This window comes from Entelurus aequoreus, linkage group LG21 (assembly GCF_033978785.1).
Source record: "Entelurus aequoreus isolate RoL-2023_Sb linkage group LG21, RoL_Eaeq_v1.1, whole genome shotgun sequence".
Lineage (NCBI taxonomy): Eukaryota > Metazoa > Chordata > Actinopteri > Syngnathiformes > Syngnathidae > Entelurus > Entelurus aequoreus.
In genome coordinates, this window is record NC_084751.1 from 26,823,783 (window position 1) to 26,849,814 (window position 26,032).

At 38.0% G+C, this 26,032-nt stretch overlaps 1 protein-coding gene across 1 annotated transcript; it reads left to right on the forward strand.

The window, feature by feature from the left end:
* The first annotated feature begins 327 nt into the window (after positions 1-327).
* On the forward strand, positions 328-26,032 carry alpk2 (alpha-kinase 2). The gene is made up of 10 exons (XM_062031994.1): positions 328-437; positions 9,965-11,108; positions 15,207-15,354; positions 15,421-15,548; positions 16,348-16,392; positions 16,453-16,754; positions 18,872-18,960; positions 19,050-19,267; positions 25,030-25,078; positions 25,465-26,032. Exons 2-10 carry the CDS (start codon positions 10,121-10,123, stop codon positions 25,673-25,675), a joined length of 2,178 nt encoding a protein of 725 aa, XP_061887978.1. The 5' UTR covers positions 328-437; positions 9,965-10,120; the 3' UTR covers positions 25,676-26,032.

Consider the following 26,032-nt stretch of genomic DNA (forward strand, 5'->3'; position numbering starts at 1 on the left):
GGGCGGGGGGGGGGGGGGGGGGTGAACACAATGTAGAACGTCGACACATGTATTGACACCTTCCCCTGGTAACCTTAGCCCCGGATCTGCTGGATGTTTTGGCTTCGGTCTCTAAGAGTGACAGCTGAAGGAACATAGTGGGTGGTGAGGCAAAGTTTAAGAAGCCAGAGATGGCGTCTAATAATAGCTGGGGGTTGGATGATAATAGCATCCTCTGAGGAGGGGAGGACAGCTGTGGACTGTAACATGACACCTACACACCCATCGCCACTACATCCACTTTAAAAAGGACGGGCACGGAGAACAGGTCCTTCATTAGTTTTGAATGGAGATCGGGTCCAGGAGCTGAAGCAGCTTTACTCAGGACAAATGGCCCGAGGGCTTGGATATAGAGGCATGGTGTTTCGTAAAGGTCGCCTTTGGGTCTCCATAAGAAGGTATGTGTTCAGTAGATATAACACTAAGGATGTCCGATAATGGCTTTTTTGCCGATATCTGATATTCCGATATTGTCCAACTCTTAATTACCGATACCGATATATACAGTCGTGGAATTAACACATTATTATGCCTAATTTTGTTGTGAAGCTCGCCGGATGCATTAAACAATGTAACTTTACCATGAATTGATTAACGTGGACCCCGACTTAAACAAGTTGAAAAACTTATTCGGGTGTTACCATTTAGTGGTCAATTGTACGGAATATGTACTGTACTGTGCAATCTACTAATACAAGTTTCAATCAATCAATCAAAAACAAGGTTTTCCAAAATAAGAGAACAACTTCAACTCCAGTTATGGAAAAAAGTGCCAACATGGCACTGCCATATTTATTATTGAAGTCACAAAGTGCATTATTTTTTTTAACATGCCTCAAAACAGCTTGGAATTTGGGACATGCTCTCCCTGAGATAATCCTGATACCCACTACAACTATGGGAAATACTATACTTTGACTTTCACAAAGTGCATTATTTTTTTAAACATGCCTCAAAACAACAGCTACAAAAACAATGAAGGCACACAGCTTCAGTCCAGAGTATACTAGACGTCCGTGTTTTACCGGATATGTACCGCTCCGTACAGCAGCGTTTTAAAAAGTCATTAATTTTACTTTTTGAAACCGATACCGATAATTTCCGATATTACATTTTAAAGCATTTATCGGACATTTCTCTATATAGCACCCTTGTCATTCAAGCCTACACTGTTAAAAGTGATTTGGGCTTTTTGTCAAAGGACTATTGTTGTCAAGTTGACGGAACAAATTGCCCATCACGACGAAGTAAGAAGAGTTATGACAGCTTCAACTAGACAAAAAGCGCTAAAACTCATTAAAAACACTTATTAATAAGTTCAGTTAACTTCAGAAAGTAAGTCAAGGTGGGCCGTTCCACCAACACGCGCCAGCAAATTGAACCTTGAAAATCTAATACAATAAGTTCAACCAACATCTTTTGTAGTTCTCTTAAATTATGTTTTCTGGTGAACGTTACATGATACAGATACAAGTTACGAGTGGTAACATAACATTTGCTTCCATATGGACGACATGGCTTGGTGGGTATAGTCTTCTAGAAAGGCAGGCTGTGAATGGAGGGCTACTGGTTCAATCCCAGCCTGGTCAAGCTTATATAATAAATAATGATAAATGGGTTATACTTGTATAGCGCTTTTCTACCTTCAAGGTACTCAAAGCGCTTTGACAGTATTTCCACATTCACCCATTCACACACACATTCACACACTGATGACGGGAGCTGCCATGCAAGGCGCTAACCAGCAGCCATCAGGAGCAAGGGCGAAGTGTCTTGCTCAAGGACACAACGGACGTGACTAGGTTGGTAGAAGGTGGGAATCGAACCAGGAACCCTCCGATTGCTGGCATGGCCACTCTACCAACTTCGCCACGCCGTCATATCAAAGTTCCACGCTCCTGACAGCTCGTGGTTAGCGCTTTGTTTGTGAATGAGATAAGGTATATACTGAATGTGTACATATACACTGCAAAAAGTCAGTGTTCAAAAACAAGAAAAAAAAATACAAAAATTAGGGGTATTTTATTTGAACTAAGCGAAATTATCTGCCAATAGAACAAGAAAATTCGGCTTGTCAAGACTTTCCAAAACGACTAAAATTAGCTAACCTCAATGAACCCAAAAATACTTAAAAATAAGTATATTCTCACTAATAAGTGCTCTTTTCTTGGTAGAAAAAAAAAGACCTATTTGCTCAATATGTTGAAAAATATTCTTAAATTAAGTAAATGCTAGTGCCATTATCTTGACATAATGATATGCGCTCGGCATCGTGATTTTTTTTTTCATGCTTGAAGTAAGAAATGATTACTTTAAAAAAGTAGTTTTATACTTGTGAGTGTTGATGACACAGCTTTGCAACAGTTGATATTCTAGTTTCAAGCACGTTTTACTCAATATAGGTCATAAAATCTCAGCTACAAGCTGTAATATCTTACAGAGATAATTTAGGACCAAAACCCTTAAAGGCCTACTGAAACCCACTACTACCGACCACGCAGTCTGATAGTTTATATATCAATGATGAAATCTTAACATTGCAACACATGCCAATACGGCCGGGTTAACTTATAAAGTGCAATTTTAAATTTCCCGCTAAACTTCCGGTTGAAAACGTCTATCTATGATGACGTATGCGTGTGACGTCAATAGTTAAACGGAAGTATTCGGAACCCATTGAATCCAATACAAAAAAGCTCTGTTTTCATCTCAAAATTCCACAGTATTCTGGACATCTGTGTTGGTGAATCTTTTGCAATTTGTTTAAGGAACAATGAAGACTGCAAAGAAGAAAGTTGTAGGTGGGATCGGTGTATTAGCGGCTGGCTGTAGCAACACAACCAGGAGGACTTTGACTTGGATAGCAGACGCGCTAACCGCCGCTAGCCGCCGACCGCACGGATGATCGGGTGAAGTCCTTCGTCCTTCCGTCGATCGCTTGAACGCAGGTGAGCACGGGTGTTGATGAGCAGATGAGGGCTGGCTGGCGTAGGTGGATAGCTAATGTTTTTAGCATAGCTCTGTGAGGTCCCGTTGCTAAGTTAGCTTCAATGGCGTCGTTAGCAACAGCATTGTTAAGTTTCGCCAGGCTGGAAAGCATTAACCGTGTATTTACATGTCCATGGTTTAATAGTATTGTTGATTTTCTGTCTATCCTTCCAGTCAGGGGTTTATTTCTTTTGTTTCTATCTGCAGTTAAGCCCGATGCTATCACGTTAGCTCCGTAGCTAAAGTGCTTCGCCGATGTATTGTCGTGGAGATAAAAGTCACTGTGAATGTCCATTTCGCGTTTTCGACTCTCATTTTCAAGAGGATATAGTATCCGAGGTGGTTTAAAATACAAATCCGTGATCCACAATAGTAAAAGGAGAGAGTGTGGAATCCAATGAGCCAGCTTGTACCTAAGTTACGGTCAGAGCGAAAAAAGATGCGTCCTGCACTGCACTCTAGTCCTTCACTCTCACGTTCCTCATCCACAAATCTTTCATCCTGGCTCAAATTAATGGGGTAATTGTCGCTTTCTCGGTCCGAATCGCTCTCGCTGCTGGTGTAAACAATGGAGAAATGTGAGGAGCCTTTCAACCTGTGATGTCACGCTACTTCCGGTACAGGCAAGGCTTTTTTTTATCAGCGACCAAAAGTTGCAAACTTTATCGTCGATGTTCTCTACTAAATCCTTTCGGCAAAAATATGGCAATATCGCGAAATGATCAAGTATGACACATAGAATGGATCTGCTATCCCCGTTTAAATAAAAAAAATTCATTTCAGTAGGCTTTTAAAACAAGTAAAACTCTAACATAAAATCTGCTTAGTGAGAAGAATGATCTTATCGGACAGAAAATAAGCAAATATCACCCTTATTTGAGATATTTAATCTTACTTAGATTCAGTTTTTGCAGTGTATGAACTAGGGTTGTCCCGATACCAATATTTTGGTACCGGTACCAAAACGTATTTCGATACTTTTCGATACTTTTCTAGATAAAGGGGACCCCAAAAAATGGCATTATTGGCTTTATTTTAACAAAAAATCTTACGGAAGATTAAACATGTTTCTTATTGAAATTGAAGAACAATGTTGTCCTTAAATAAAATAGTGAACATACTAGACAACTTGTCTTTTAGTAGTAAGTAAGCAAACAAAGGCTCCTAATTTAGCTGCTGACGTATGCAGTAACATATTGTGTCATTTCTCATTCTATTATTTTGTCAACATTATGAAGGACAAACTGTAACAATGTATTATTAATCCGCTTGTTCATTTACTGTTAATATCTGCTTATTTTCTGTTTCAACATGTTCTATCTACACTTCTGTTAAATTGTAATAATCACTTATTCTTCTAGTGTTTGGATACTTTACATAAGTTTAGGCTGATACTACAAATTTGGGTGTGGATCCGATTCCAAGTCGTTACAGGATCATACATTGGTCATATTCAAAGTCCTCATGTGTCCAGGGACGTATTTCCTGAGTTTGTAAACATAATATGAATTTTTTTAAAAAGAAACAAGATTTTGTGATGCTAAAAAATATCGATGTAATCATAGTAGTGTTGACTAGATACGCTCCTGTAGTTGGTATCATTACAGTGGATGTCAGGTGTAGATCCACCCATGGCATTTGTTTACATTCAGGAATGGTGTCGTGCAAAATTCTGTATCCCCGAAATATTTTGTATCCCCTACCGCGGGAGCGCGCATGGGGGCGGAGCTCTGTGCCTTGTTCAGACAGCGGCAGCACTTCCGTGTTATTAGCGATGTCAATGATTATAAATATTATGTATCCCCTACTAAGTTATTTTGTGATTAATAACATGAGTCCAAATTCACAAGTTTTGTTGTTGATGATGCTAAGTATCTACAGCAGGGGTCACCAACCTTTTTGAAACCAAGAGCTACTTCTTGGGTACTGATTAATGCGAAGGGCTACCAGTTTGATACACACTTCAATAAATTGCCAGAAATAGCCAATTTGCTCAATTTACCTTTAACTCTGTTATTATTTATAATTAATGATATTTACACTTAATTGAACGGTTTAATAGGGGAGAAAACACGAAAAAAATGACAATTAAATTTTGAAACATAGTTTATCTTCAATTTCGACTCTATAAAATTCAGGATTCAACCGAAAAAAAAGAAGAGAAAAACTAGCTAATTCGAATCTTTTTGAAAAAAATAAAAAAAGAATTTATGGAACATCATTAGTAATTTTTCCTGATTAAGATTAATTTTAGAATTTTGATGACATGTTTTGAATAGGTTAAAATCTAATCTGCACTTTGTTAGAATATATAACAAATTGGACCAAGCTATATTTCTAACAAAGACAAATCCTTATTTCTTCTAGATTTTCCAGAACAAAATTTTTAAAAGAAATTAAAAAGACTTTGAAATAAGATTTAAATTTGATTCTACAGATTTTCTAGATTTGCCAGAATATTTTTTTTTAATTTTAATCATAATAAGTTTGAAGAAATATTTCACAAATATTCTTCGTCGAAAAAACAGAAGCTAAAATGAAGAATTAAATCAAAATGTATTTATTATTTTTTACAATAAAAAAATAAATTTACTAAAGAAGAGGAAGGAATTCAAAAGGTAAAAAAGGTATATGTGTTTAAAAATCCTAAAATCATTTTTAAGGTTGTATTTTTTCTCTAAAATTGTCTTTCTGAAAGTTATAAGAAGCAAAGTAAAAAAATAAATGAATTTATTTAAACAAGTGAAGACCAAGTCTTTAAAATATTTTCTTGGATTTTCAAATTCTATTTGAGTTTTGTCTCTCTTAGAATTAAAAATGTTGAGCAAAGCGAGACCAGCTTGCTAGTAAATAAATACAATTTAAAAAATAGAGGCAGCTCACTGGTAAGTGCTGCTATTTGAGCTATTTTTAGAACAGGCCGGCGGGCTACTCATCTGGTCCTTACGGGCTACCTGGTGCCCGCGGGCACCGCGTTGGTGACCCCTGATCTACAGAATAAAACATATGATGTTAGTACATCAATTGACATTTTTATGGCAGCACAGAAATATTCTGTCTCCTAACTTTTTTTGTAATTAATACATCGAGTCCAACTTCACAAGTTTTGTACAATGTCAAGTCTGTACATATAATCCACATGATTTTAGTACGTGGGACACATTTTCTGGCATAAACGTGGGGGTTTTTTGTTTGTTTTTTTAACATGGAATGAGTCTACACTGTAGTGTTGGTTCCCATTATATTGGTGTTATTTTATAATCTACACTGCAAAAACTGAAATCTAAGTTAGATTAAATATCTCAAATAAGGGTGATATTAGCTTATTTTCTGTCTGATAAGATAATTCTTCTCACTAAGCAGATTTTATGTTAGAGTGTTTTACTTGTTTTAAGTGTTTCGGTCCTAAATGATCTCAGTAAGATATTACAGCTTGTTGCTGAGATTTGATGACCTATATTGAGTAAAACATGCTTGAAACTAGAATATCAACTGTTGCAAAGCTGTGTCATCAACACTCACAAGTATAAAACTACTTTTTTAAAGTAATAATTTCTTATTTCAAGCATGAAAAAAAAAATCATGACTTTGACACACTTGTGTCTCATATTAAAACAGATGACAGCCAAATGGACTTTTCTGTTTTATTTTCAATGAAACAATAGAAAATACGCACTCATATAGTAGTACAGTTGTTATTAGTGAGAATATACTTATTTTAAAGTATTTTTGGGTTCATTGAGGTCAGCTAATTTTACTTGTTTTGGAAAGTCTTGACAAGCCAAATTTTCTTGTTCTATTGGCAGATACTTTTGCTTAGTTCAAATAAAATACCCCTAATTTTTGTATTTTTTTTCTTGTTTTTGAACAGTGACTTTTTGCAGTGTATCAGAAGATTGAATAAATAATAAACCAAATTACACAATGTCATTTGCAGAAAATAGCAGGCAGACCAACCGCTCTGCAGCATTCCACCGTATAACATAGAAAAGCGTGTGCAGCGATGTGAATACAAATACAACACGTAAAGCACGGATGATCAAAAGGAATGTCGCATGTTACACCATCAACATTTTTGACAATCAAAGCATGGTCGTAATAATCCACATTTTGTATCATTGACACCGCTAATAACACGGAAGTGCTGCCGCTGTCTGAAGAAGGCACAGAGCGCCGCCCCCGCGGCAGAGGATACGAAATATTTCAGGGATACAGAATTTCGCACGACACCGTAATGCTCGTTAAAAAAAGGGTGGGAGGAGGGAACCGGTACTTTTTAGAGGCAGTATAGTACCGAATATGATTCATTAGTATCGCGGTATTATACTAGTACCGGTATACCGTACAACCCTAATATTAAAGTTAAAGTGAAACTAACCAATGATTGACAAACACACACTAGCTGTGGTGAAATTAACCTCTGCATTTGACCCGACCCCTTGTTCACCCCCTGGGAGGTGAGGGGAGCAGTGAGCAGCAGCGGTGGCCGCGCCCAGGAATAATTTTTGGTGATTTAACCCGCAATTCCAACCCTTGATGCTGAGTGCCAAGCAGGGAGGTAACGGGTCCCATTTTTATAGTCTTTGGTATGACTCGGCCGAGGTTTGAACTCACGACCTACCAATCTCAGGGCGGACACTCTAACCACTAGGCCACTGAGCAGGAAAATATACTTAGGCATAGTGATTCATTACACAAATACAGAGCATTTAGTAAAGTAAAGTGAATTATATTTATATAGCGCTTTTTCTCTAGTGACTCAAAGCGCTTTACATAGTGAAACCCAATATCTAAGTTACATTTAAACCTGTCATGATCCGTGGTCCGGATCATGTTTTGTATTTTCTGTTAGTTTTGGACTCCTTTAGTTCCTGTTTGTGCACCTCTGTGTTTGTTTTGGTTGCCATGGTTGCTCATTGTGTTCATCTGTCTCTGATTAGTGTTCGCCTGCTCACCTGCTTCCCAAGCACTAATCAGAGGCATTATTTAAGCCTGCCTTTGCCGGTTAGTCGGCCTGGCGTCATTGTTTGCTTCATGCAACCTGCTACGTAAGTTGTTTGTTTCGTGCCAAAGTTACGTGATTATTTCTTGTCCATAGTCCATGCTAAATAGTAGCATTAGTTCCGAGTGCAAATTGTTTTCCGTTTTTTGTACTACTTTGATATTTTGAGGAATATATCATGTTCCAACCTGCACGTCATGTCAGGAGTGGTCCGAAAACCCCGTTGTGACAAAACCAGTGTGGGTGGCACTGGGAGCAGGTGGGTAAAGTGTCTTGACCAAGGACACAACGGCAGTGACTAGGATGGCGGAAGCGGGGATCAAACCTTGAACCCTCAAGTTGCTGGCACGGCCACTCTACCAACCGAGCTATACTGCCCCATTTACCATGTTGAGTCAACTTGATTTGCAGTTGTAGGAACTTGATAAAATAGTATAATATACTTAACAGTATAAGTTGACTCAACTTAAAGGCCTACTGAAACCCACTACTACCGACCACGCAGTGTGATAGTTTATATATCAATGATGAAATCTTAACATTGCAACACATGCCAATACGGCCGGGTTAACTTATAAAGTGCAATTTTAATTTTCCCGCTAAACTTCCGGTTGAAAACGTCTATATATGATGACGTATGCGCGTGACGTCAATCGTTGAACCGGAAGTATTAGTACCCCATTGAATCCTATACAAAAAAGCTCTGTTTTCATCTCAAAATTCCACAGTATTCTGGACATCGGTGTTGGTGAATCTTTTGCAATTTGTTTAATGAACAATGAAGACTGCAAAGAAGAAAGTTGCAGGTGGGATCGGTGTATTAGCGGCTGGCTGTAGCAACACAACCAGGAGGACTTTGATTTGGATAGCAGACGCGCTAGCCGACGCTAGCCGCCGACCGCATCGATGATCGGGTGAAGTCCTTCGTCCTTCCGTCGATCGCTGGAACGCAGGTGAGCACGGGTGTTGATGAGCAGATGAGGGCTGGCGTAGGTGGAGCGGTAATGTTTTTATCATAGCTCTGTGAGGTCCCGTTGCTAAGTTAGCTTCAATGGCGTCGTTAGCAACAGCATTGTTAAGTTTCGCCAGGCTGGAAAGCATTAACCGTGTATTTACAGGTCCATGGTTTAATAGTATTGTTGATTTTCTGTCTATCCTTCCAGTCAGGGGTTTATTTCTTTTGTTTCTATCTGCAGTTAAGCCCGATGCTATCACGTTAGCTCCGTAGCTAAAGTGCTTCGCCGATGTATTGTCGTGGAGATAAAAGTCACTGTGAATGTCCATTTCGCGTTCTCGACTCTCATTTTCAAGAGGATATAGTATCCGAGGTGGTTTAAAATACAAATCCGTGATCCACAATAGAAAAAGGAGAAAGTGTGGAATCCAATGAACCCTTGTACCTAAGTTACGGTCAGAGCGAAAAAAGATACGTTCTGCACTGCACTGTAGTCCTTCACTCTCACTTTCCTCATCCACGAATCTTTCATCCTCGCTCAAATTAATGGGGTAATCGTCGCTTTCTCGGTCCGAATCTCTCTCGCTGCATTGAAAACAATGGGAAAATGTGAGGAGTCCTTCCTCCGGTGACGTCACGCTACTTCCGGTATAGGCAAGGCTTTTTTTTTATCAGCGACCAAAAGTTGCGACCTTTATCGTCGTTGTTCTCTACTAAACCCTTTCAGCAAAAATATGGCAATATCGCGAAATTATCAAGTATGACACATAGAATGGATCTGCTATCCCCGTTTAAATAAAAAAAAATCATTTCAGTAGGCCTTTAACACAGTCAGAGCAACAAGATGACCTGAGTTAAGTTCAGTCAACATTTTTTTATTTCTACAGTGTAGGAACATACCTAGAGGACGGAAATAGATGTCTACAGTTGAGTCTAAGAAGATCTAAGAAAGCAAATAATTTTGTTGTCGTTATTTCCAGCTGTCTGGACATGGAGTGTCTAAGGTGACAGAGGACTATAATGTCCCCCTGGGTCAGCACACCGATGGGAGTGGCGGTTCAGCTGATGTCGACCGTAACGGACTTGAAGCTTCAGCAGATCCTGCGCTGATTAATCCCTATGAGTCCGACACTTTAATGGAGCGTGACAGAGCTCGCCAGATGGTGCCGCAGGGAGGGTGTCCAAAGTTTATTGTACCCATAGCTCCTCTGGAAATCAGCTCCTCCCTGGAGTGTCGCAGGGGTAGCTTGGAAGGGGATGCAACTAAAAGGACTTCCAATGACACTCACCCACAAGTTTGGGGTCTTTGGACCATTTGCGACGAGATCACTAAAGGAGACAACGAGGTGAGAACCGACGAGGAAGTCAACGCGGTCTGTAGAGAACTTTCAAACACAACTGTTGTTTCGGAGAAGAACCAGGATGCAAGCACTCTTCCGGACGATCCTGTTGTGACAAAGTCAACTAAATCCATCAAAGTGAATCAGAAAACGGTGGGAAAGATGTCTCAAAAAGCAGTGAAGACCCCCCCAGAGAGCAAACCTCGTTCCAAGAAATCAAGCGGTCACCACCACAGTATTCCAAATTCGCTTCATCTTCTGAGCCAAACGGCCTCCAAACACAAAGAAACTTCGGGCAATCAGCCTGTCGCTGTACCCGAGGAGAAGACGGTGGTCATGGAGAGCACGTTCATCGAGAAGTCCAAGCCACATGCTAAGAAGAAAAAGAAACACAGCCATAACGCGACAGCGGGGAAGATCACAGCCAAGCCTCTAGCCGAGATGGACAATGGAGCGAAAGCCAAAGGAAGGATTGAAATGTTCGAGGCTAAACTCAGTGCAAAATCTGCCGATGCCCGTTGGGAGACGTCAGACGGCGTTGAGCAAAAGCATCCGGAAGATGTTAAACACGGAGAACGCCATCCAGGTCCAGAGAGGCATCGCCCCAAAAACATCCCAATTAATGAAGATGTCATCAAAAAACAACGCCTGTCTGAGGATAGGTTTGTGACCTTTTTGAACGTGGAGCTGAAGAAGCCTGGCGCCTCCGTTCAGGCAAAGAAGGCGGAGGTTGCCAAGGCGTACAGCGACGTGGTCAAACAAAAAGCAAGTACGCCCAACGAAGGTAAGAAATGATTTACTGAACTAAGAAAAATATTTGATTGTTTGATACGTTTGCTGCCTAAATGGGCTACAGAAAACTTTGAAACAGAAAGTAAAGATACATGTTAAGTCATGATTCTTTTAACAGGTTAATGCCAAGATAAAAATAGAATTGTCGTTGGAACTGTTTTTTAACTAAAACATTACATATTTTATTGTTTGTTGCCTAAATGGGCTGCAGAAAATATTGCAACAGAAAGTAAAGATACATGTTCAGTCATGATTCTTTTAACAAGTTAATACCAAAATAAAAATAGAATTGGCATTGGAACTGTTTCTTATCTAAAAATTACATATTTTATTGTTTGTTGCCTAAATGGGCTGCAGAAAATATTGAAACAGAAAGTAAAGAATCAGATAGATGTTCAGTCATGATTCTTTTAACAAGTTAATACCAAAATAAAAATAGAATTGGCATTGGAACTGTTTTTTAACTAAAAATTACATATTTTATTGTTTGTTGCCTAAATGGGCTGCAGAAAATATTGAAACAGAAAGTAAAGATACATGTTAAGTCATGATTCTTTTAACAAGTTAATACCAAAATAAAAATAGAATTGGCATTGGAACTGTTTTTTAACTAAAACATTACATATTTTATTGTTTGTTGCCTAAATGGGCTGCAGAAAATATTGAAACAGAAAGTAAAGATACATGTTAAGTCATGATTCTTTTAACAAGTTAATACCAAAATAAAAATAGAATTGGCATTGGAACTGTTTTTTAACTAAAACATTACATATTTTATTGTTTGTTGCCTAAATGGGCTGCAGAAAATATTGAAACAGAAAGTAAAGATACATGTTCAGTCATGATTCTTTTAACAAGTTAATACCAAAATAAAAATAGAATTGGCATTGGAACTGTTTTTTAACTAAAAATTAAATATTTCATTGTTTGTTGCCTAAATGGGCTGCAGAAAATATTGCAACAGGAAGCAAAAAATACATGTTAAGTCATGATATTTTTAACTGAGACTGAGGATTGGTGTTGGACTGTTTTAACTAAAACATAGTTTTTTTTAATGTTTGCTGCCTAAATAGGCTGCAAAAAATGTTGAAACAGGAAGTCAAAATACATGTACCGGTACATTCATTATTCTATGAACTGGTTAATGCTGTGCTGAAAGACAGGAGTTTGATGTTGAACTATTTTTAACTAAAGTGTTATATGTTTTAATGTTTGCTGCCTTAATGGGCTGCAGAAAACGTAACAGGGAATACAATTACATGTTCAGTCATGATTGTATTAACGAGTAATGCTATGCTTAAAGACAGGAGTTTAGTGTTGGACCATTTTAAACTAAAATATAACATATTTTAATGTTTGCTGCCTAGATGGGCTGCAGAAGAAATCCTATCAGTAAGAAAAACATCCCTCTTCAGAGGTGGTTCTACTATTAATGCTTTGTTTCTAAATGTTACACAAACTTAAGGAGGTTAATTGCTGGACTATTTAAAAATGATAACAAGGTGAGTTACTATAATGTCTGCTGCCTGAATAGGTTGTGATAAAACCAACGTATTTGGAAAAAAAAATAAAACGGCAAAGGCTAAAGCTAAATAACAACAAGTGTGTTTCGTGCAGCCCATTTTTGATTATACAGTTAACTGCCTAAACAGGCAACAAATCACTGCTCAGTCGTGGTTAGATTATAAATAACAATAAATAACAATAGGGTTGTTTGGCACAGAACTAAGTTTTTTTAAGAGGTTGTGACAGAAAGTAAAAATACTCATGCTAAAGCTAATGTTAAATTAATCAAAGAAAGTTTGGTGATGTACTGTTTTTAACAACAAAAAAAAAGTTTTGCGTCAATGAATTACTAAAGTATGTTTGCTGCCTAAACAGGCTGCAGAAGTAAGCATAACATAAATAGTAATGCATTGGCTACTTCCAAATAACTAGAGGGGTGTTTTGTGATTAACTATTTTGACAAAACAAAATTACAATGACATCCCTTTGAACGGTTTCTGTTTAAACGGGTGGCAGAAGAAATTATAACAGGAAGTCAAGATACGACTGATAGGGCTAATGCTAACTAACTTCAGAAATGCTATTTTATTGGTTAGATTTTGTTTATATTTTGTTGTTTGGTAAACAATTTTTTAACAAACAGACTGTTAACATACTGTGTACCGCCTAAATGAGCTGCAAAAAAAAAATCAATGCTTAGTAGTGTTTCTATTAATGCCAAGGTTACTGTTAATTGTTAACATAATGTTTGCCGCCTAAACAGGTGGCAGAAAAAACTATAACAGGAAGTCAAATACAACTGATAAGGCTAGATAACTTCTGTTTGGTGTTAAACTATATTAACAAACAAACAGGAAAAAAATAGTCAACATAGTACAGAACCAGTGAAGTTGGCACTTTGTGTAAATGGTAAATAAAAACAGAATACAATGATTTGCAAATCCTTTTCAACTTATATTCAATTGAATAGACTGCAAAGACAAGATACTTAACGTTCGAACTGGAAAACTTAGTTATTTTTTGCAAATATTAGCTCATTTGGAATTTGATGCCCGCAACATGTATCAAAAAAAGCTGGCACAAGCGGCAAAAAAGACTGAGAAAGTTGAGAAATGCTCATCAAACACTTATTTGGAACATCACACAGGTGAACAGGCTAATTGGGAACAGGCGGGTGCCATGATTGGGTATAAAAGCAGCTTCAATGAAATGCTCAGTCATTCACAAACAAGAATGGGGCGAGGGTCCGTTATATCATCAAAAGGTTCAGAGAATGCACGTGAGCGATGATATTACGGACCTTCGATCCCTCAGGCGGTACTGCGTCAAAAAGCGACATCAGTGTGTAAAGAATATCATCACATGGGCTCAGGAACACTTCAGAAAACCACTGTCAGTAACTACAGTTGGTCACTCCATCTGTAAGTGTAAGTTAAAACTCTACTATGCAAAGCCAAAGCCATTTATCAACAACACCCAGAAACGCCGCTGGCTTTGCTGGGCCCGAGCTCATCTAAGATGGACTGATGCAAAGTGGAAAAGTGTTCTGTGGTCTGACGAGTTCACATTACAAATTTTTTTGGGAAACTTTGGACGTCGTGTCCTCCGGACCAAAGAGGAAAAGAACCATCCAGATTGTTATAGGCGCAAAGTTGAAAAGCCAGCATCTGTGATGGTATGGGGGTGTATTAGTGCCCAAGGCATGGGTAACTTACACATCTGTGAAGGCACCGTTAATGCTGAAAGGTACATACAGGTTTTGGAGCAACATCATGGACGCCCCTGCTTATTTCAGCAAGACAATGCCAAGCCACGTGTTACAACAGCGTGGCTTCATAGTAAAAGAGTGCGGGTACTAGACTGGCCTGCCTGTAGTCCAGACCTGTCTCCCATTGAAAATGTGTGGCGCATTATGAAGCCTAAAAAACCACAACGGAGACCCCCGGACTGTTGAACAACTTAATCTGTACATCAAGCAAGAATGGGAAAGAATTCCACCTGACAAGCTTCAAAAATGGGTCTCCTCAGTTCCTAAACGTTTACTGAGTGTTGTTAAAAGGAAAGGCCATGTAACACAGTGGTAAAAATGCCCCTGTGACAACTTTTTTGCAATGCGTTGCTGCCTTTTAAATTGTAAATTAAATATTATTTGTAAAAAAAAAAAAAAAAGTTTCTCAGTTCGAACATTAAATATATTGTCTTTGCAGTCTAGTCTATTCAATTGAATATAAGTTGAAAAGGATTTGCAAATCATTGTATTCTGTTTTTATTTATGGTTTACACAACGTGCCAACTTCATTGGTTTTGGGTTTTGTATATACCGCCTAAATGAGCTGCAAAAAAGCAATGCTAAATAGGGTTCTGTGAATGTTTAACAGTGTTTGGTGCATATTTCACTTCAAAAACCGTCTAATAACGTACGTTTTCTGACAGGAAGTAAAGATACTATGAAGGTAAATATTTCTTAACGTAACATTTGTCGCCGAAATGGGCTGCAGGAGAAATTATAACGTAGCAGAAACTGCAGGGTAAACTTTTTGTTGTTGTTACATTTCAAAATAAAAGTCCGTTACATGACTTACAGAGCCCAAGGTGGTGCAGCCCATCCAAGCGGCGTCTGTGAGCGGAGACCCGCAGAGTCTCAGTCTTTGGTGTCAGTTCTCGGCCGTCTTGACCGACCACGTGGTCACCTGGAGGAGAGATAGCGCGCTGCTGGCAGAGGTGAATCGCAGGTATGTACAGACTGCATAGTTTGTGCTGCGACTTGTGTCCTTGTGACGCCACGCGTGTCTCCCAAGTGCAGGGGACCGGGGTCCATCACGTGTCACCATCACCGAGGCGTCCCACAAAGACCTGGGCAAGTACCAGTGTAGTCTCAGCAGCTCTCATGGCTCCATCACACTGGACTACGAGCTCACTTATGAAGGTATGTGTCAGGTTGAAACACTGATGACATCTATTAAACAAGACAAGAGGCAAAGAATCAAACAGAGACATAATTAAATTTGGACTCAATATATTGAGGAGACCGTGACTGCGTGGGTTCCCTCCGGGTACTCCGGCTTCCTCCCACCTCCAAAGACATGCACCTGGGGATAAGTTGATTGGCAACACTAAAATTGGCCCTAGTGTGTGAATGTGAGTGTGAATGTTGTCTGTCTATCTGTGTTGGCCCTGCGATGAGGTGGCGACTTGTCCAGGGTGTACCCCGCCTTCCGCCCGATTGTAGCTGAGATAGGCTCCAGCGCCCCCCGCGACCCCGAAGGGAATAAGCGGTAGAAAATGGATGGATGGATATTGAGGAGTCGCCCGGACATTGTATCCTTCTACAATCTCCAGCACGCTATGCCCAAAGATTGCACTCCTCATTCTTTATTTGACTTTCTCCCCCCACCTGACCACAGCTGCTTCCAGAGGGAAGTGGGTCGTAAACAGCGTTGCCTTTGGTTACCTAACAGTTCAAAAGAAGAGGTCGTAAAATAGTTCAAAAAGAGTTCGTAAAATACTTCAAAAAGAGTTCGTCTGGAAATTGGGCAGATCCTTGGTTCTCTCCGCTTTGAAGTCCTTGGGCCAGAACAACATCCTTCTGTTGATTACCACACATGAGAGAACAAAGTTTTTGTGATAATTTAGAAACGATTATTCTAACAGTATGGCTTCTTTCCTTACACTTTTTCAAGGAAGAAAATTCACTTTGTCCCTAAAACTCTGAACTTGTCCCTCAGTGCTCCGTGAGATTGTCATCCCGCCGTCTCCAAAAACCATCTCATGTGAGTTTTTCCTTCATTTCGCCTCGTTTTGCCCACCTGACAAATGTTTCTCACCTCCAGCCGTTCCCGCAGAGACCAGCGGCGAGGAAGAAAACGTCCAATGTTCCAGGCTGATGTTCAAAGAGGACTTCCTGTCCGAGCAGTACTTTGGGGAGAACCACCCCGTCAGCATCGTCACAGAGAAAGCCCACTTCGGCGAAGGGATGCACCGGCGGGCTTTTCGGACCAAGCTGCACCGGGGTCATCAGGTGCCGTTCTTCCTGTCGGGGCCCTCGTGCGTCCTCAAAGTGCACACCGCCGTCAGCTGTGGGACCAAGAACAACGAGGAGCTCGTTGAGAGGAACTTCACCTTGGCTGTGGAGGTAACCTTTAACCCAGCACGCACCAGACGTTGGTGCAACGTACATGTCTTTGAAAACTGACTTTGAAACGTCGCAAAATAGTTGTACAAAACCCAAAACCAGTGAAGTTGGCATGTTGTGTAATTCGTAAATAAAAACAGAATACAATGATTTGCAAATCCTTTTCAACTTATATTCAATTGAATACACTGCAAAGACAAGATATTTAATGTTCGGGGTTTTTTTGCAAATAATCATTAACTTAGCAACACAGTGCAAAAAAGTTGGCACGGGGGCATTTTTACCACTGTGTTACATGGCCTTTCCTTTTAACAACGCTCAGTAAACATTTGGGAACTGAGGAGACCAATTTTTGAAGCTTTTCAGGTGGAATTCTATCCCATTCAGCTTAAGTTGTTCAACAGTCCGGGGTCTCCGTTGTGGTATTTGACGCTTCATAATGCACCACACATTTTCAATGGGAGACAAGTCTGGACTACAGGCAGGCCAGTATAGTACCCGCACTCTTTTACTATGAAGCCACGCTGTTGTAACACGTGCAGAATGTGGCTTGGCCTTGTCTTGCTGAAATAAGCAGGGGCGTCCATGAAAAAGACGCTGCTTGGATGGCAACATATGTTGCTCCAAAACCTGTATGTAACATTATTATTATTATAACATGTACATATACCAGTTTTAAATGTATTTTAATATGTTTTTTAAAGATTGTTTTATATTACCCCGTTACATATCAATACATTATTATTAAAAAATATATTTTTTCATTTTGTTGTAGTACAATCTCAGTACATTTTTATTTGTTTATTTTAGGGGTGTAAAACATTTAAAACATTTAATCACCAATAATCGCATTTTGTATGTAGTTGACTTGTAATTAATCGTGCTCCATCACAGATAGATAGATATATTTTATTATATTTTATAAGTGTAATCTTTTTAAAGTTTTTACGACCTTTAATATGGAACTGGACAATTTGTTTTTTAAACAGCTCAACACAAAACACACACACACACACACACATATATACTGTATATATGTGTGTATAAATGTGGGCATATATATATATATATATATATATATATATATATATATATATATATATATATATATATATATATATATATATATATATATATATACATATATATATATATATATATATATATATATACTGTATATATATATATATATATACATATGTATATATATATATATATATATATATATATATATATATATATATATACTGTATATATGTGTGTGCGTATAAATATATATATATATATATATATATATATATATATATATACTGTATATATGTGTGTATATATGTGTGTGCGTATAAATACATATATATATATATACACGTGTGTGTGTGTGTGTGTATATAATTATATGTGTGTATATATATATATATATATATATATATATATATATATATATATATATATATATATATATATATATAGTGAGACTTGTGATTAAGGGCTATATAAATACACTTTGATTGATTGATTGATTGATATATTAATATAAGTGTGTGTATATATATGTGTGTGTATGTATATATATGTATTTATTTATGTATATGTGTGTATATACATATAGTATATATATTGTATGTGTGTGTTATAACAATCATATATTTATAGAAAAGTGTATATCAATAAAAAATAAACAAAATGAGAAAATATGTAATATTATGTGTGTGCGTGCGTGCGTAAATATAGTTGATTTTTTATTTAAATACGTTTGGTGTTCTATAAATGTATGGTTATTTTTCGCTCATTTTTATCCACATACCCCTTAAAATCATTGTATGTACTTTTTGTTATGAGAGAATATTGTAATATTTAAAAAAAAACAAAAAACGTTTATTTTAAATAATATATTTTGATCGTTATTTGTCTTCACCTGTGTTCCAAATAAAGTGTGCTAAAGCCTTGTTGAGTTTCTACTGTGTGTGTGTGTGAGTAAAGTTGATAGTGAAAATAACATGAAGTGTAACTTGATGCTTGTGTAGAATGTCACATTGCTTTATAACAACAATTTCCCTAGTGAAATGTGCTAATTGATGTGGACGATAAACAGCCAGCATGTGACCTTTGCTGTGTAGGAGTGTCATGTTCAGAACACGGCCAGGGAGTACATCAAGGAGTACATGGTCGCCGCCAAGTCGCTGGAAGCCTTCGGAGAAGTCCCAGAGTGAGTGGTGCTATTTCACACCATTCTGGAAAAAACCCACCAAAAACAGAAAAAAACTCAATGTCTTGTTACTGTTCGATTCCAACTAGGATCATTCCCGTCTACCTAGTTCACCGCCCGTCTAGCGACATCCCGTACGCCACGCTGGAAGAGGAGCTGATCGGCGACTTTGTCAAGTACTCGGTGAAGGACGGCAAAGAGATCAACCTGATGTGGCGCGATTCGGAGGCGGGACGCAAGTGTTGCACCTTCCAGCATTGGGTCTACCAAAGGACGGACGGAAACCTGCTGGTCACTGACATGCAAGGTGTGACCAACAAAATATTTCAGGTTTAGTCATTGTCTTTTTTTGGTTCCTGTTCCAGAATGAAGAACCTCGTCACCTACAATCAACCCACAATTTGTCTGGATTTATTCATCCTTACGACAAACTTTATCTGTAATCAATTACCGTGATTACTGTTCACAAACTTGCTAGCGTTCTTAATTGTCGGACAAATAATGAAAAACAACAAAACGTGCTGTTACTTAGTTTAAGGATTACTTCTGAGATCGGTAGGTTGGAGTTCAAATCCCAGCCGAGTCATACCAAAGACTATAAAAATGGGACCATTTTCCTCCCTGCTTGGCACTCAGCATCAAGGGTTGGAGTTGGGGGTTAAATCACCAAAAATGATTCCCGGGCGCGGCGCCGCTGCTGCCCACTGCTCCCCAAGGGGATGGGTCAAATGCAGAGGACAAATTTCACCACATCTAGTGTGTGTGTGTGACAATCATTGGTACTTTAATCTTTAATCTTAATCTTAGATGACTGGTTGCCTCTCATAAAAACCTCGGATGTACTTTCTGTTCTTCGTTTTCTACGATTTTTGTTACTGACTTATTGTTGACTTAGCCATATAGTACTGAGCAAACAGGACAGGAATTAAACACGCTTTACTTACACAAAAATGTTTGGACACATTTAGCAATAAATCTATCAGAGAGCGCCACTCTGACAGGAAATTGACCCCAAAAACAACTAAAATATTATTTTTTTTTACGGTTTCCATGTGAAACTTGAAACATGGCTTGCAAAATCAACAAAAATAGTACTCACTTTATTTAGGGATTACTGCTTGGACGATGGGTTGTGTCAGGTTCAAACACCGATGACATCTATTAAACAGACAAGAAGCAAGGAATTAAACAGAGACAGGATTCAATTTGGCTCAATGAGGAGAAACACGTAGACCTGTACCCTTGCACAGGTTGCACGCTCCTCTTTTATTTGGACTTTCCCTGATTACATGGCAACAGCTGTTTCTAAGGGGACAGGGGGGTCGTAAACAGCTGTTGCCCTCGGTCATAGACAGTTCAAAGAAAAGGTGCCTGGAGGGGGGTCAGGTCCTGCTTACTCTCCGCTTTGTAGATCTCGGGTCAAGACAAAATCTTCCTGTGGATTACAATAAATCAAAGAAACCAACGCCTTCCTGTCGCTTCCCATCCTACACAGTGGAGTTTTACAAGCCTTTTGATTGGTAAGATCAAACACAGCTTCGGGAACTCATGGAAACACAAAGTTTTGTGATAACTTAGATACAATTATTCTGACAGGTTGCCTCTCATAAAAACTTCTAATGTACTATCTGTTCTTCTTTTTGTATGATTTTTGTTACTGACTTATTGTTAAGTTAGCCGTATTGTACTGAGAAAACAGGACATGACTTAAACATGCTTTATTTACATAAACAATTTTAGACACATTTAGCAATATATCCATCAGAGAGCGCCCCTCTCCCAGGAAATTGACCCACTAAACAACTAAAGTCTTTGTTTTTAGGATTTTCGTGTGAAACTTAAAACATGCCTTGCAAAATCAACAAAAATAGTACTCACTTTATTGAGGGATTACTGCTTGGACGATGGGTTGCCTCTCATAAAAACTTCTGATGTACTTTCTGTTCTTCTTTTTCTACGATTTTTGTTACAGATGTATTGTTAACTTAGCCGCGTTGTACTGAGCAAACAGGACAGGACTTAAACACGCTTTACTTTACAAAAATTGTTTTCGACACATTTAGCAATAAATCTATCAGAGAATGCCACTCTGACAGGAAATTGAACCCAAAAAACAACTAAAGTCTTTTTTGTACGATTTTCGTGTGAAACTTGAAACATGGCTTGCAAAAACAACAAAACCAGTACTCACTTTATTTAGGGATTACTGCTTGGACGATGGGTTGCCTCTCATAAAAACTTCTGATATACTTTCTGTTCTTCTTTTTCTACAATTTTTGTTACCGATGTATTGTTAACTTAGCCGCGTTGTACTGAGCAAACAGGACAGGACTTAAACACGCTTTACTTTACAGAAATTGTTTTCGACACATTTAGCAATAAATCTATCAGAGAGCGCCCCTCTGACAGGAAATTGACCCCAAAAACAACTAAAGTCATTTTTTTACGATTTTCGTGTGAAACTTGAAACATGGCTTGCAAAAACAACAAATCCAGTACTCACTTTATTTAGGCATTACTGCTTGGACGATGGGTTGCCTCTCATAAAAACTTCTGATGTACTTTCTGTTCTTCTTTTTCTACGATTTTTGTTACCGATGTATTGTGTTAATTTAGCCGTATTGTACTGAGCAAACAGGACAGGATTTAAACACGACTTACTTACTTTTGTGTGACACTGTCCTGAACTTACACGCAAACATTTAGCAATTAATCCACTAGAAGGCGCCAGTCTGACAGGAAGTTGACCCCAAAAACAACAGAAGCCTTTTTTTTTTACGATTTTCTTGTAAAACGACAAACGGCCATCAGGCACAAGACATTAAAACAATGTTGAGAACTTGTTGAATTAGGTTCTGATGTTGAGAAACTCAAACTTGACGTTGGAACAACATGCTTTTTAACGATGTTTAATCAATGACATTGATTTGACCATTGAATTTTAGTAATTTCCCAACCAATATTCTACAACACAAATACAAGGGTAAAACAACATAATTTTTAACAACGTTTATTCAATGTCAGGTTGTGACGTTGATTTGACCCTTGAAATTTGGTCATTTTCTGAACAACAACGTGGATCTAACGTTAGACATCAACGTTGTCTGAATTTACAAAATACAACTATTTTGCAACGTTGTTTAGAAGTCAGTTTTAAAGGACATGTATGTATAATCAATGTTGTATCAATGTCTTTTGCCTGCTGGTACATGGATGGTAAAAACAACAAAAGGTGTACTCACTTAATTTAAGTATTACTGCTTGGATGAAGTGGTTGCCTCTCATAATAACTTCTGATGTACTTTCTGTTCTTTTTTTTTTTGTACAATTTTTGCTACTGACTTATTGTTGACTTAGCCGACTTACTCGGATGAGAGGCAAAACGTCTTCTAAGACAAACCAAACAGTCCAGTTGTGATCTATTGAATGCCCTGAGATTACATTGACCTGGATGAATGAGAACATTCATAGACACTTAGACGTATTGTACTGAGCAATCGGGACAGGACTTAAACACGACTTACTTCACACAAAAAGTGTGTGACACGGTCCTGTCCCACCTGCGATGAGCCGGCGACTTGTCCAGGGTGTACCCCGCCTTCCGCCCGATTGTAGCTGAGATAGGCTCCAGCGCCCCCGCGACCCCGAAGGGAATAAGCGGTAGGAAATGGATGGATGGAGGGTCCTGTCCCACATTTAGCAATAAATCCACTAGAGGGCGCCGCTCTGACAGGAAATCGACCCCAAAAACAACTCAAGTATTTTTTTAAACATGGCTTTCTTCTTTTCCCCCGAAATGAATACCAGACTTCAACTATTGTGTAAAACGACCAGCTTGACTGTCTGGTTTTTTAATAATAATAATAATAATAATAATAAATAGGGGGCGTCAATTTTTTTTTTTTTTTTTAAATGAATTCCGATTCTTATTTGTAACGATTCTTAATCGATGAAAAAGAAAAAAAAGTATTACAAAAATAATAAAATCCCCCAAACCTGTCCTGTCCAGACACTTTATTAAATGTTTGGGTAGAATTTTATCAAGCAAAACCAGTTTTCTTTTAAATAACATGGAAATTAATAAGAGCTGTTTATCTATTTTATGTCGGAATGTAGCTAATCATAGAACTGCCACCCAATGTTAATAAAAAAGTATTGATTTTGAATCGAGAATCGTTTTGAATTGAGAATCGATTCTGAATCGAATCGTTACCCCCAAGAATAGAATCGTGTGGTGCCCAAAAATTCACAGCCCTATTAATAAAGCCTTTTTTTCAAAATGTCACTGCTTTTGTTCTTAGAAAAAAAGACCAATATTTCGCATTCATGACAAACATGACTTTTCTTCGTTTTTAATATACAGTACAGGCCAAAAATGTGGACACATTCTCATTCACTGCGTTTTCTTTATTTTCATGACTATTTACATTGTAGATTGTCACTGAAGGCATCAAAACTATGAATGAAAAACAGATGTTGACAAAAAAAAAAGGTGAAATAACTGAAAACATGTTTTATATTCTAGTTTCTTCAAAATAGCCACCCTTTGCTCTGATTACTGCTTTGCACACTCTTGGCATTCTCTCCATGAGCTTCAAGCACACCTGTGAAGTGAAAACCATTTCAGGTGACCTCTTGAGAGAATGCCAACAGTGTGCAAAACAGTAATCAGGGCAAAGGGTGGCTATTTTGAAGAAACTAGAATATAAAACATGTTTTCAGTTATTTCACCTTTTTTTTGTTAAGTACATAACTCCACATGTGTTCATTCATAGTTTTGATGCCTTCAGTGACAATCTACAATGTAAATAGTTATGAAAATAAAGAAAACACATTGAAATGAGGTGTGTCCAAACTTTTAGCCTGTACTGTATTACAAAATATATTTAGTAGTTTAGTTTGCTTTTTAATAAGTTATGATTAGTTTTGTGGGGGAAAAAAACAATAAAAGTGTTTGTTTTTAAGAGAGAAAAAGTGGAAAAATTATAAACAGGCTTCTTTTTTTTTTTTTTTGGATCAACAACAAAAATTAGATTTTTCTTTGTTTAAAAAACAACACATTGTTTTGTTGATGCTTTTGTTTTCCTGAGAAAAACCCACAAACAATTTGTTTTCTTACATTTTTGTGTAAAGCGACAAAATTCCCTTAAACAAAAAACCCCGGAAGAATACGACTTTTCTTTTCTAAACAGATAATAGAACCTTTTTTCATAGGTTGTGAAACATTTACAAAATACTTTTCAGCAATTTTTGTATAAAAATTAAAAATATTTTATTAGTTTATTTTTTTAACAACAGTAAAACTACATTTGTTTGTATTTATTTTCACTTTTTTTTCCACAGAAAAAAAAGCACAACCATTTCCTTAGATTTTGTAGGAAAACGTCAATCTTCCATGAAGCAATTTTGTTATTGTTTATTTTTATTCCAAAACTATAACATTGCATTAATACTTTAAAAAAAAAGCACTCGGAGGGCGCAATAATAAAAAAATAATTTTAAAAAGTCCTGAATCCCCACCAAAATCAAATCACTTGTTCCTATCCCATTTCTGACAATTCCTGTACATTTGTGAAGGGAATTATATTTATATAGTGCTTTACATAGTGAAACCCAATATCTAAGTTACATTTTTAAACCAGAGTGCCCAAGGACACAACGGCAGTAATTAGGTTGGCGGAAGCGGGGATCAAACCGGGAACCCACAAGTTGTTGGCACGGCCACTCTACCAACCGAGCTATACCGCCCCAAATTTGATCAGAATCCGCCAAGAACCTTTTAAGTCATGTTGCTAACAGACAAACAGATTAACCACAACAGTTTTAAGTAGAAAAAAAAAAGAAGCAAATACGTATTATAAACAAAAAGTTATTGGTTAAAAAAATTATTTTCTTAGATTTTTTGTGACAATCAACATAACTTTAGAGAAAAAAAACAAGTTAGAAATAATAAATAAAAAAGCTTTGAGGCACTTTTTATTCATTTTGACTTGAGTCAATACAACACGTTTTTAAGGTTTTTAGACTTCGAGTAGTCACAGTTAGTAACAACTGCTTTGTGTCTTGCAGGCGTCGGCATGAAACTCACCGACGTGGGAATAGCGACGTGTAAAAAAGGGTGAGTGCGACCGGCTCTTTAACCTACTCAGTGGCCTCGTGGTTAAGAGTGTCCGCCCTGAGATCAGTAGGTCGTGAGTTCAAACCCCGGCCGAGTCATACCAAAGCCTATAAAAATGGGACCCATTACCTCCCTGCTTGGCACTCAGCATCAAGGGTTGGAATTGGGGGTTGAATCACCAAAAATGATTCCCGGGCGCGGCCACTGCTGCTGCTCTCTGCTCCCCTCACCTCCTAGGGGGTGATCAAGGGTGATGGGTCAAATGCAGAGAATAATTTTACCATATCTAGTGTGTGTGTGACAATCATTGCTACTTTAACCTTAACTTTAAGACATTAAAAGATTCTGCATATTAATACGATTCCATTTCCATTTGCTGTGTTCAGCTACAAAGGCTTCAAAGGAAACTGTGCCACGTCCTTCATCGAGCAGTTTAAAGTGTTGCACCAGTGTAACTCCTTCTGCGAGATCCTGGGCCTCGTCTCCTTGCAGCCCAAAGTGGCAAAAAAAGCTTCTTGTGCTCCCAAAAGCAAAGCTCAACCTCCTGGAGGAAGCAAAAAGAAAACTTTTGGTCCATCGCTGAAGGCTAAATCCTAACAGGAAGACCAGTGTTGAACTCTCATGTCTTAGATTCACTGTTTTTTTGTGTTTTTTTTACATTTAGTGATGTCTTCAAGCTGTTAAGTTCATTAAATTAATGAGCTTGTTAATTAACTTTTTGGAGGAAACATCTCTGATTGTGTAACATATGTTGGAGGACATCAATGTGGACTCATTGATGTGTTCATGTTTCTTTCAGTACTTCTTCCATGCAAAGACTAATAATGATGACATTGACATTAGCATTGGTGCCTACTATTGTAAACACAGAGAAGCGATACGGTATCGATCCATGTGCTATCATCTCGAGGACACCTTTGACACTGGAAGTCTGCTTGTTTGAGCCACGAGGTC

What these genes read in the sequence shown, in the direction of transcription:
- alpk2 (XM_062031994.1), top strand. Translation starts at nt 10,121, where the DNA reads ATGGAGCGTGACAGAGCTCGCCAGATGGTGCCGCAGGGAGGGTGTCCA. An exon ending in ACTTCACCTTGGCTGTGGAG is followed by an intron (nt 16,755 to 18,871) that starts GTAACCTTTAAC and finishes TTTGCTGTGTAG; the next exon opens with GAGTGTCATGTTCAGAACAC. An exon ending in GCTGGTCACTGACATGCAAG is followed by an intron (nt 19,268 to 25,029) that starts GTGTGACCAACA and finishes TGTGTCTTGCAG; the next exon opens with GCGTCGGCATGAAACTCACC.